Source organism: Halictus rubicundus, chromosome 13 (genome assembly GCF_050948215.1).
Source record: "Halictus rubicundus isolate RS-2024b chromosome 13, iyHalRubi1_principal, whole genome shotgun sequence".
Taxonomy (NCBI): Eukaryota; Metazoa; Arthropoda; class Insecta; order Hymenoptera; family Halictidae; genus Halictus; species Halictus rubicundus.
This window is the reverse complement of record NC_135161.1, coordinates 12,854,053-12,866,989: the sequence shown is the minus strand read 5'-3', so window position 1 is coordinate 12,866,989 and position 12,937 is coordinate 12,854,053. Positions and strand designations below refer to the sequence as shown.

The 12,937-nt window shown below is 45.8% G+C and overlaps 1 protein-coding gene across 2 annotated transcripts in view; it reads right to left on the bottom strand.

Moving 5' to 3' along the window:
• LOC143360265 (uncharacterized) overlaps window positions 1-12,937 on the bottom strand; it is a 181,099-nt gene that overhangs the window by 25,037 nt on the left and 143,125 nt on the right. For both annotated transcript variants that reach the window (XM_076798960.1, XM_076798961.1), the window contains exon 4: window positions 9,809-9,865. In XM_076798960.1, coding sequence (XP_076655075.1) covers window positions 9,809-9,865 — 57 coding nt within the window. The remainder of the gene's footprint in view (window positions 1-9,808; window positions 9,866-12,937) is intronic.

Sequence of the window (12,937 nt, the reverse complement as noted above, 5' to 3'; positions counted from 1 at the left end):
CGCAGTCAAAAATTTTAAGTCGACTGGTCCACTTTTTTCGTGGTTTCGAAAATAATTCCAGAAAACCGTGTCCCTAATCTGCATCTACACCGTTTGAAAAATTCTATCTGCGCAACTGCTGAAGATTACGGCCCGAAATTTTAGGGGTGGAACTTTCAAATGTCCCACTACAGATCAGGATGAGAGAAGATTGAATTTTTGATTTTGGTCGACCGCGGTCGCCCTTAATCGCTCTTTTAATCGACCCGCTCGATCTCGTCCCGCGTCTTCCCTTTCTTCGGACGAGGCGGGGGTGGGGCGAGACAAGAAATAGGAACGGAAGTCGTCCCCGAGGCCCCGTGAGAAATATGTCGAAGAAAGAAAACGTCTTCGAGGCTAGTTGGTCCGTTCCCCTCGTTCGCGAAGCGGCGCTTCTCCTTTTCTTCGGCCGTTTCTCCGGCTCTCCATCATTCCGAGAAACGGCCGCTATACTCGTTTTCATTTCCCCTTACGCGAGCAGCCGACGCTTAGGTGTCTTCCAGCCTCGCGTGCAGACTCCTGGGGACGATGCCTCTTCCTTCTTCTTCTTTCTTTCTTTTTTCTTTCCGAGCCGAAGAACCCTAAGTTTGCATGGAAAAGCAACTAGCGAGATTCCACGGAACCCATTCTCCTCAGACTTTTCCGAGAAACCAGAGCAAATCGCTTTTCGATGATTGGAGGGAGGCTTCTGCAGTTTCTCGACCAGGAACACATCAACCCCTCGCGGACCTACTCTCAGAATAATTTCGATGGTCCCTTCTCTCTGCTCGAATTTATGCTTGTCGTTCGGCCGAGTTCATTTCTCGTCGTCACACTTCGACTTTAACTTGCCGATGCAGAGAACCGCTGAATGATGCGCGACTTTCAGAATTTTTTCGAACGAAACCGGAAAGCGTGTCGACTTGAAACTTTCTGGGTATGTTTGTCAACGTTTAGAGAATGCAAAAGTATTTTTTTCCCCGCGCGGAAGCAGTGATCGTGTCCAAAAAGTGATATGCAATCACGTCTAAAAATGTGCAGATTCAAAGATCGATTTTCAACGGGAAGATTGAAGAGCATTCTCGTGTTCTGGTATTCCCGAGCCTAAATGCTTCTCGCAAATCGTCACCCCGCAATCAGCTCTCCCGTTCCACGTTTCCGAGAACCAAGATCCACCTGTTCGAGCGATCGGTAGGTAAAAAGGGGTTAGGTGAAACGGGAACGTTCGCGAGCCCGTTAACGAGCGTTTCCACCAGACGCAGCCTCACTTTGTTATTCGGATCGAGGGGTGACAACGAGGACTGGCTTTGAATCTTGACGAGCGGAATCGCCGAGGGATTCCATCGGTCCATGGCCCGGAGCAAATTCAAATTCCGTGGCGAGAGGCTTTCCCGGGGATTTTCCGATTTTTATCGGCGACGCAGCCCGCTGTCCCATAAACGGAATATGCTGATTTCGCCCGAGTCTGCAGACTTCTTGCTCTTGTTCCACTGAATTCCGCTCCGTTCCGCTCGTGCACGCTCCACGATTCTTCTCCACTACCATTGCCGATTAGGCGAGGCGAATTGTTCCTCCAGGATTCTCTAAAATCGCTGAGGAATCGTAGAAACTCCCCGAGACACTTTCGAGAATTGAAACGTGAATTTTGGAATTTTTTTTAAACGGTGCCGACAAGCGCAGTGATTTTAAACTTTGTGGGTTCATTTTTCAATCTTTGGAGAGTGCGCACGTATTTTTTCTATCAAAAAATACCGACTCTGCTTAAAGTTAGGCGAGCACAATTATGACTCTGTCGGCACAAACTGTGGCCAAACTTTGACAATCACTAAGCGGTGATTTCAAATTTTTTTCACAGGAAACTGATCAGTCTATTAATTTGAAACTTTCTGAGCGCATTTGTCAATCTTTAGAGAGTGCGCACATATTTTTTCTATCCAAAAATACCGACTGTGCTCAAAGTTATGCTAGCGCAATTATGACTCTGTCGGCGCAAACTGTGGCCAAACTTTGACAATCACTAAGCGGTGATTTCAAATTTTTTTCACAGGAAACTGATCAGTCTATTAATTTGAAACTTTCTGGGCGCATTTGTCAATCTTTAGAGAGTGCGCACATATTTTTTCTATCCAAAAATATCGCCTGTGCCCAAAGTTACGCGTGCTCAATTATGTCCCTATCAGCACAATCTGTGCCCAAACTTTGACGATCACTGAACGGTGCAAATTTTGAGAATTTGTTCAAACGGAACTGACGAGTGCATCAATTTGAAACTTTCTGGGCGCATTTGTCAATCTTTAGAGAGTGTGCACCTAATTTTTCCAAGCACAAATAACGCCTGTGCCCAAGGTTATGCGAGCGCCACCATGGCCACTACCTCTGCAACAAATCAGCAAGTTTCCTGACTGCAGCTTTCTGAAATGGGAATTCGCACAAAAATCCTGGATCAAACTCAAGCTCGAGAAACTGTAGAGATCCACGCTACCGGTTCTCGTCGTTTCCATGTGAACTCGTCGAAAATAAAATAAATCTCGAAGCAAAGGTTTGAAGACCTTTTCCAGTGACTGGATCGTGATCGAAGTGGCAAGATCGCAACGACGGCAATCGGAGGCAGATTAGCAGTCGCAGGGTTCGCCGATTCGATGGAAAACGCGACGGGATCGTCGTTTGAGCTTAACGGGAACCGAACGATACGCGGTAAGGCTTTTTGCGACGAAAGCGACCGGCTTTTCCAGGGAACGGCGCTACAAGAACCTGGCGTTCTGGATTGCCGGGGCGTGAATGGAAGTCTGGAGGGTCTGGAAGCCGTTTCGGCATTGAATAGCGGTTTTCCACGGTCGCGGCGCGGTCCTCGCGGGGACATTTGAATAACAAAATCACCAGGAAGACGTATTATCGTCCGTGGCCGTGCGACCGTGGCGACTTCGTGCGAGTTTATCGCGGTGATCGTTTGCATTCCAAGCGAAACCGATACCTGGCTCCCGGCATCCTCGCCGATCCTTCAGTCCTCATCGATTCCGAATCGATTTTCCCCGAGGATCGTCCCGACGAGCACAACAATTCGGGGAAACGAGACTGCGAACCCGTCCACGCGCCGCCATTTGCAAATTTTCATCCCCTTGCTCGCGCGTCCAATTCCCAGCGATGGAACTTCTGGATAAACCGACTCTTTAACAGATTAAGTAATTTTTAACACTACGTTTACGGAGCACTAAAAATGACTATTTTACATTACTTTACAAAAATAACACGATTGTATCTATCAAAATCTGTGGCCATCTTTTTAATAATATATATCTAAAGAATTCCTCGTGGATGCATCTTTACAATCTCAATATTCGTAAATTGAAAATATTAGAATCCGTCAGTTTGACGGGTCCCGTAAATCTAGTGTTAATTCAATTTCTAGAATTCATCGATAAGATTTTGGAGATTCCCCTAGAATTGCACTCTAATCTGAATTACTAGGTATTGATCTAAACGCAAAAAGGAACGGAATATAATTCAAAAATTGGTCCATTTCTTCTGCTCCTAAGCTATTGTATTTTCTAATTTGTGCTCCAACAGTCTGAAAAAAATCAAACAAGGCTGATCGACTAGACTTTTGCCAGAAGAGAATTTTCAGCGCCCGATTCCTCAACACCTGGACGACTCGAACGGGCCCGGACCGTGCCCGGAAACAATAGTGACGCCGTCCACGGGATAAGGATCGACAGGTGAAGGGGGAATTAAGGGATTACACTGCGAGGCGAAAAAAGAATCGATTCGAGCGGCCGGAGGTATCCAGAAATTCTCGATTATCGCGACTCGTTATTAAGAGACGCTGCTCCGGCGCAGAAGAAGACGAAAAAGAAGGAGAAGAAGAAGAAGAGAGAAAAAAAAGGATCAGGAACGGGACAAAGAACGAAGAAAATATCGTCGTGGAGTTTACATTACAAAGTATGATGAGGGACTTGGCCGTTCTCCGTTCGAGTGATCTCCATGAAGCCCGCGTTAAAAGAATCTCTGGTCTGACCATATCGGTCGAACAGGTGTGCCTGTACGACGCAGGAATAAACGATTAGCAGCCTCGATTAGCATCCGCGGATCATATCGATCGCGGCTGCTTGCATTCCGAATCATAGCTCGCGTTCCCTCGTCGTCGGATTTCGCAACCGAACCGACAACGACACGTCGACGATTCTCGGCGAGCATAACCGAATGTCAGCCGCCCTCGGGAGTTAATTATCGGCAATTCGTTAGCCGCGACGACAGCCGACGACAGCGTCCCGACCGACGCGACGTCCCACGCTCGTGTCTCGAAATGCTGAAGCTGTTCGGGTGCCGTTCCGGAGCTGTGCATGTCGAATTTGTGATTTTAATTAAGGGGCTGGCGAAAGTTGTGCGGTAGGAACGATCTGTGGTTTGATTTAAATTAATATTGTGGGGGATAGTTGACATTTACAATATTTCTCTGCAATTAGAGCAGTTCCTTTCCAGTCGAAGCTGTTTTCTCTTCAGGGTTAAAACATTTTATTACGTTTTCCAACATTAACCCTTAGCACTCGAATGGCGACTGCAAGGTGCCACTAAAAATTGCTGTGTCATAATTCGAAATATTATTTATTTAATTTGTATTTAATAAATTGCACCACTTTCGTACGTATAACATGAAAATAATACGTACAAGGGAAATATTCCAAGTCGGAAGAAATGTTTGGGAGATAAAATAGTGTTGGAATTTATTTCATAAATAGAACAAAATTAATCTGTTATTTCTTTAGAAGGAAGGATCGTTTGAATCGGCTTTTCATATACATTGTATCTGCAGTTAATATACATTGTATGCTGTCCCCGGCATGGGACCCTCGATCCTCAGTTGTTCATATTGGACTGTTGCTCCTCTGTTTTCGATTTCTTGTTTCGTTCGCGACGTTCCTCTCAAACCGTAAAGACGTGTCTGACAACGCGCTTTTAGAGGATCCATTGAAATATAAATTTTATTTCGTATACAGATAAAGAGTGTGATTTTATTACATATACCCATATCCCAATGAATAGCTTCGAGTGCAAAGGGTTAATATTACGAGATTTCTCATATTTTACGATTTCCACCCTTCAAGAGGTTCCATCCTCCCACCCCAAGGAATGATAAAAGTTTTAAAATCCTTTGGTGTCTGTACCGTGATTCCAGCAAGACGTTACGCGATCGTCGGTTGGTGGGAAGAGACTTGAAAGTTGCGAGGAAGGACAGGTTGCCAGAGATTCGGCTCACCCTCGATTTTCCACCCTTTCACTTTCCCCGGTGAAGGTCCCGGGCACCTGCCGTCTCACGAAATACATACCTGCAGTACCATCCTACTTCATCGTGGAAGTCGGCCTCGGCAGGCCGGGCACAGAGTGGTCGAGTAAAAGGGTGGAAAGAGAGGGAGAGAGAGAGAGGGACGAGAAATGGAGCGGGTGGCGCTAGGCGATCGGAAGTGTGTCAAATTACAGAGGTCCGTGATATTAATGACTCCTAATGACATGCCCCCACCCCCCTCGGTCCCGGTCTACCACCTCTCCACTGGACGCTCCCCACCAATCCGCGGGTCCGATTTTCTCCTACCGACAACACCGGGGCCCCACTTCTTCGGTTTCGGTCCCCCGACAGAAACCGGCGGCGCACCCGGGACCCGATTCACGGAATCGGCATTAAAGATACAATTACTAATTGACGGAGGCTAATAGCAATAAGACAAACAATGGGGCTAAATGCTATAAAGTAAAACACAGGTCGGGGCCATGAGACCCTCCCCCCTTTCCTCCCCCGCTGGGGGAGATCGTTCGCTGCTTCTCGGTTTCGCCCCCTTTCGTCTTTTGCGGTCGTAGAGGAGAGGGGACTCTCTCCCTCTCCTCTCCTCTCCTCTCCTCTCCTCTCCTCTCCTCTTAGTTACGACCGGTTCAGGATTTCCGAGAGTCCGGTCCAAGCGCCGATTTTTTGCGATTGTTCCCTCTCGCGAGCTTTGTTAGCATCCCGGACCCCGAGGACCCTCTCGATGCTTATTTTGCAATCGGGGGACCACGCTTTTGATGCGGTCCCGATCGACGACCAAGGTCGAACACGCTAACAATGAGAACGGAACCCGGTGTCTTGGTCTGCTCTGATCTGAGCTACCCCTGGGCCAGACCGTGGCTGGGTCGCCGGAGACCCGTCGGCTGCCCTCTCTCACTGTCCTGTCAACGATGGTCTGCAATCGTAGGGTTGTTCTCCGATTTTTCGGAGAGTCAGTCTCCTGATTTAGATTTGATTAACCAGTTAAGCGTGGAGTTTAACCCTTTGCGCTCGAGTGGTGTCTCTGAAGCACCACTAGAAATTGTTGTGGCATTATTTCAAAGAAATTACAAAAAATATTACAAAATATTCGTTACATTACAAAATTTGTATTTAATAGGGTACTAAACATTTCAATATTACATGTAGAAATGGGATCAGTTTCGTATGAATAAAATGAAAATATTGTAAGACGGAAGAAAAATTTAGTTTTGGATTGACAACAGCGCCGAGTGCAAAGGGTTAATTTGAAAAATCCCTCACGGCGCGGAATTAAAATCAAGCAATGACGAACATACACGTCGAACGCAGGCCAAATGCGGCTATTACAAAAGCCAAAGCCCTTGTAAAGCTAAATGAGAAAGAATTACATTTGTATTCGATAAGAAATTAACGATTCGTTAACGTTAACCGCACCTCAATGGAGTTTCGGATTGACGTGTATACACGTCGAACACGCTCAACTGGTTACATTTTTTAAACCGTAATAAGATTGTATTTTGTTGCCAATTTACGTGGGAGACCAAATAGGAATACAATAAATATAAACTTTCTTCCGTTTTTGAGATATTAGGGACGTCTAAGAAATTCTAATCACAGCAACAGTGCGCACTGTGTATAAAGTAAGTACAGTAGGACCCCGCTCGAAGCGCGAAATGTTCGTTCCGAATGCGCACGAGTCCTGCGGCGATCGGGAAAAATATCTCAAGGGGCTTCTCACGCGTGCGTCGGATAATTTAGGCTCGCGTGAGAACCGTCCACCCTCTCCGCGTCCCTTCCCGCGAAGGCGATTCTGCTGACGATTCGCGTCGTCCAGAAAACGGCTGTCACGTGTCGTCGAGGACGGTAATGACGGAGACGCCGGACATTAACGAGCGGATCAGCGGCGCGTTTGAGTCCCGTCTCGCTGTACGCGCTGCACCATGCTACCCGTGGATCGTGACTTTGTGAAAAACCCGGGGTGGTGAACGGGGACAGTCGTGTTCCAAGTCCTCGAACTCGATTCCCAACCCCTGATACAAAATACGCGACGGGATTCGACATTTTCTGCGACACGTTCACAAATTAGACTTTAGACGAATTTTGGGACCGGATTTGGTTTCAGCATGTCAAAATCTATAGGAAATGGTGTACAGCATGACCAAGAAAAAATTTAATCAGGAGTTGTGGTGGATAAGTTGGAATATTTTTAAGGGTCGAATCTGCTTGGAATTGTTTTTCTCGTGTTTTTGCTACATTTTGTAAGGTTTTAGATTTAATTTGTGATCGGTTTCGCAGCTCTATGCTAATTCAGTGGAAAGTTCTACCAAAATGGCTCCCACCGTGCGACCCCGGACGAAAAATCATGGCGGCGCGAGTGGGGCAAGGCCGGTGGATAATGCCCGAAGTTAAAAGGCCGGTTATACACCGCGAAAGAATCCGCCGAGGCAAATGACAAACCGCCGAGCAGAGCCAAGATGGTGGGCGGTGCTCGCCAAGTGTAATTGGTTTTATGACATATTTTACGTGGAAACGGATTGGCCGTGGAGGGGACAAAACGCTGCAGGATGCGGCGACCATGCTCTCCCTTTGTGCATTTCGCGAACAAATATTTCCGAACGCGAACAATAACCAACACAAATTTTTCTTTACGCTATTTTTTATCCCCTTGTACTTCAATCTATTCATAACGCAATCTAATTAATACTATCATTATTTCTCAATTTTATAGAGCAGTGATTTACATAGAACTTGATCATTCTGTCGCTCGAAAAATCGGTTGCTTTCGAACGCTTCGTTCTTAATTAATTTCCAATCACTGCGGCTTGTTATTAAAACGATTAGAACCATTTGCAAGAGTGGACAATTTTCCGTTAAAACAATCAATCTTGAAGTGAAACTCTAGCTACCCTGAATGCTTACAATTTTTGTACAAAATATTAACGTTTGAAATTTAGAAATGACTAAATGTGCATTCTTCAGCACTGTAAACAATATTATCTTTATATTGATATATTCCCCATACTGTGGCTATAATAATATAATTGCCCACTGCATGTTCACAGGAATCAAAATGTGTTTATCCTTCCATTCTCCTAATTTTTGGCGATAGCATTAACTGAACAAGCAAGGAACGAAGCAAGGAACAGCTGAGTTTAAACAATGTCCGTAGAGCAACGTCGATCTTCGCCAGCCATAATTGACTCCGCTAATATTCGCGGGCTCCGCGAAAACCGAGAGCATCACGACGCGACGACGCGACCATTAAAAACTTTTTCGCAGACGCCTAACGACGCGCGCGCGCGCAACTTTTCATTTCTCCCGGGGAAAAACTGCCATCGAGCAGGACAAGGTTTCCGCCTAGGTGGCCGATTAATAAAATCCCCGTTGGCTTCTTTGCCGTCTGAAAATTTCTCAATCGGTCCTCTCCTTTCCGGACGATTTTCTGCGACCGTGCCCGTCCCCGCGATATAGGCTCGTCGCTGCAATTAAACGTCGCCCGGTCCCGTCGTCGTCGTCGTCGTCGTCGTCGCCGGCAAAAAGGCGAAGAAATAACGACGCGGATTCATAATGCCGATACCTCGGCTTTCGCTCAGTCCGCCGTGTCGTGTTATTCCTTTGCGAAATTTATGTTCCTGCCAGCGGCGAAGGTTAAGCCCTTTCCGTGCGTTAATCGTATCGAAAAGAGCGAGGAAGACCGCGGGACAGAGACGTCACGAGACAGAGAGACAGAGAGAGAGAAAGAGAGAGAGAGAGATTGAAAAATATTTAAAGAGAGAGATAAATACAGATGAGCAAAAATTCAAACAAATAGAGAAAGGGAGATGGAGATGAATTGAGATCCAAAGGGAGAAAGAAATGTAAAGAGATGGAGGCCCCACATAGAGGGAGAGGGAGAGAGAGAGAGAGAGAGAGAGAGAGAGAGAGATTGAAAAATATTTAAAGAGAGAGATAAATACAGATGAGCAATAATTCAAACAAATAGAGAAAGGGAGATGGAGATGAATTGAGATCCAAAGGGAGAAAGAAATGTAAAGAGATGGAGGCCCCACATAGAGGGAGAGGGATAGAGAGAGAGAGAGAGAGAGAGGGAGAGGGATAGAGAGAGAGAGAGAGAGAGAGAGAGATTGAAAAATATTTAAAGAGAGAGATAAATTCAGGTGAGCAAAAATTCAAAGAAATAGAGAAAGAGAGAGATGAAGATGAATTGAGATCCAAAGGGAGAAAGAAATGTAAAGAGACGGAGGCTGACCGATAAAGAGTGATAGAGGGAGAGGGAGAGGGAGAGGGAGAGAGAGAGAGATTGAAAAATATTTAAAAAGAGAGATAAATTCAGATGAGCAAAAATTCAAAGAAATAGAGAGAGAGAGATGGAGATGAATTGAGATCCAAAGGGAGAAAGAAATGTAAAGAGTCAGAGGCTGACCGGTAAAGAGTTATAGAGGGAGAGAGAGAGGGGGGGGAGGTGGAAGGGAGAGAGAGAAGGAGAGAGGAAGAGAGAAGCGAACGACAGACGGCCGATGAAACTCTGTGCAAACTCACCTTGTATGGATTCCGGCGAGGCTGGCTCCTTATCGATTCGGCCGAGCGCGTCGCTGGCTGCAACAAAAAGTGCAACGGTGCCTCGTTAGTGACGTCGCGTTATAAAACCCCGGCCGGGAAACTTAGCCTTTTTCTCGTAAAAATGATAGACGCGAGCCCAAAAAGAAATTTCAAGCCCGGCCTCGGCGAGACACGCCGCCGCGCGACTTATCTCGACCGTGTCTGACAGTATAATGATGGACTGCCCGACAGACACTTCTCCGACACCGAACTGGCCCCCTTAATCTACTTCGCGACCATGAGGGCCGGGGATTCATTACCGATTTTTGTCAAACTTATTATAGAGTACTTGTTACAACGAAATAAAAATATCGAATCGACGTTCTTGTAGCGGCTGATGGATTCGGGGGTGGAAACCACCCTTCGGATGGGATCCTCGGTAATTGCACCGGGGGATCTCGACCTTGTCAAGGACTGCGCTTGACCTTGTCGATTGTACTGGAAACTGTGATTGCTTATGCGAGGAGATTACGGCGGAAAAAATATTACGGAAACGTCGTCCTTGAAAATTTTTGTTTCGGAAGAACCATGGCCCCATAGCCATATAAAAATAAAAAATGAAGTAGATAGAAAATAGAAAATAGAAATGGAGCTACATAGAAATTTCTTTTAATTATTTCATCAAGCTGAAACAATTACGCCGAGGTCCTTAAATTTTCTATGCCCACTGCTTAAAATTTGACATAAACCATTTCCGTCATAAGTGCATAAAATTCACAGTCTATGAATCACTATGCTTCCAGAAAGATGGAAGACCTATTCAGCAGGCACAAAATATTAATTTCCACAGCAGCTGGTTTCAAAATTTCAACACCCGAGAAATATTCATTTCGCAAAATGCATAATAAACATTCTGCCGAGAAAATTAATGAACGTAGGTCCTCCGAGTCCCGAGGGCCATCCCGAGTCCAATTCCTCGAGTCTCCAACAGCCCCCATAATTTCCAGAAACCCACATGCAGCCTGATTAAACCGAGGGGACACGGCGTGACACCCCGAGCCGTTATCAATCAGGCCGAATTATGCTAAAACTCGAGCAATCATGGCGACACATGGCGGGTCACTGACCCTTCCCGTCCATCCCGTCGCGGTTCCCAGGGACTGGGGGTGCGTATGGCAACTAGGATCCTCGATATTCAAATAATCTATTCGGAGACCCTTTGCTGGAAAGAAGATGGTGGTAATTCGGTCCTGGAATGACCGCTATACGTCACAGGGTGGCCACTGGGGTTCAAGACTGTTCGAGGGCGGCCACCTACTACCCCCCGGGGGGTCGCAACTCACCCCTGGAACGACTGTATTCAGATAATCCTACCTTTCCTTTCCCTTTGCTCCCGGTTTCCTCGGACACGGACGACGACATTTCAATACCGGATAACACGGGCCGCAAATACCAGCGGATATACCCGAACCCGTGGAAAAATATCCGAGGCTCTAACGATGACGTATCGGGGCCGCGGGGGATGACGGACAACCTGATTTTTACGACGAGCACTCCAGACGTGGGATTCTGTTTTATTCGTTCCGGAATTTACAGATTCCTCACAATTTAACTTTGCGGGGAAATTATTCAACAATTTCGCTTACAATTTAACTTCGCGCAAAAATTATTGAACAACTTTTTCGTGCCAAGATTCTCCATAGATATCGACACTGAAGCTCCCTCTTTACAACAAACCTCTGATTCTTTTTTAGCTGATTTAGGAAAAGTTGACAGCTCAATCAATCGACTAGGAAAAATCGTAGACCAAATTTTCCGCACTCTTTCTAAAGGAAAAGCTCCAATCTTTAAATCTGCGGTGGTTTCAGTGCACGGAAAAATTTTACAATATTTTCAGAGGCGTTTCAATTTGCAGTATTTTGGAGACAAAGGGTGTCTTCGGGTTAGAGACTGTCTTCCCTGTTGAAAGCTCAATAAATCGACTAGAAAAAATCGTAGACCAAGTTTTCCGCACTCTTTCTAAAGGGAAAGCTCCAATCTTTAAATCTGTGGTGGTTTCACTGCACGGAAAAATTTTACAATATTTTCAGAGGCGTTTCAATTTGCAGTATTTTGGAGATAAACGGTGTCTTCAGGTTAGAGACTGTATTCATTGTTGAAAGCTCAATAAATCGACTAGAAAAAATCGTAGACCAAATTTTCCGCACTCTTTCTAAAGGAAAAGCTCCAATCTTTAAATCTGCGGTGGTTTCAGTGCACGGAAAAATTTTACAATATTTTCAGAGGCGTTTCAATTTGCTGTATTTTAGAGATAAACGGTGTCTTCAGGTTAGAGACTGTATTCATTGTTGAAAGCTCAATAAATCGACTAGAAAAAATCGTAGACCAAATTTTCCGCACTCTTTCTAAAGGAAAAGCTCCAATCTTTAAATCTGCGGTGGTTTCAGTGCACGGAAAAGTTTTACAATATTTTCAGAGGCGTTTGAATCCGCAGTATTTTCGAGACAAAAGGTGTCTTCGGGTTAGAGACTTTTGCAGTCACTGTATCACGCACAGAAGTCTGCCAAGAAAATGGAGTAGAGGATTTTAACAAAACTGTAACAATTTAAAATCGGAGATTCCGTGCGCTACAGGTTCGGGGAGCCGCAGAATTTGTTTGAGCAACGTTGAGCAATCGGTGGCGTATAAAGCGAGGTCTAAATAGGTTCTCAAGAGTACACGGCCATAGCGAGCGCTTCCCATGATCAGCGCGGAGATGCTCGTTCGTCGTGCGTTCGCCCGAAATGGTAAACGCCGGGCTCTAACGATTGTTCCGCGGCTCTGAAAAGCGAACAATGCGGGGATCCTTGATGCGCTCGTTTTCATTATTAAACGAAGGACTGCCGCTCGAGGAAACTGGCACACGCTTACATTAAATATGAACAGAACCCGACCTCGTCCGTGTGTATCCGCTCGCGGATCGACTTTTTCCACGGCGCATTAGTCAGAAGCGCAATAACGCCCCCGGGCCGGTATTCGTCTCTGGAAAAACGCAGTAGAGAAGAAAGAAAAAAAAAAGAGGAGGAGGAGGAGGAGGGAGAGAAGGCGGTCGATTAAAACCTCCGATCCATAAATATCGGGATCGTAAAT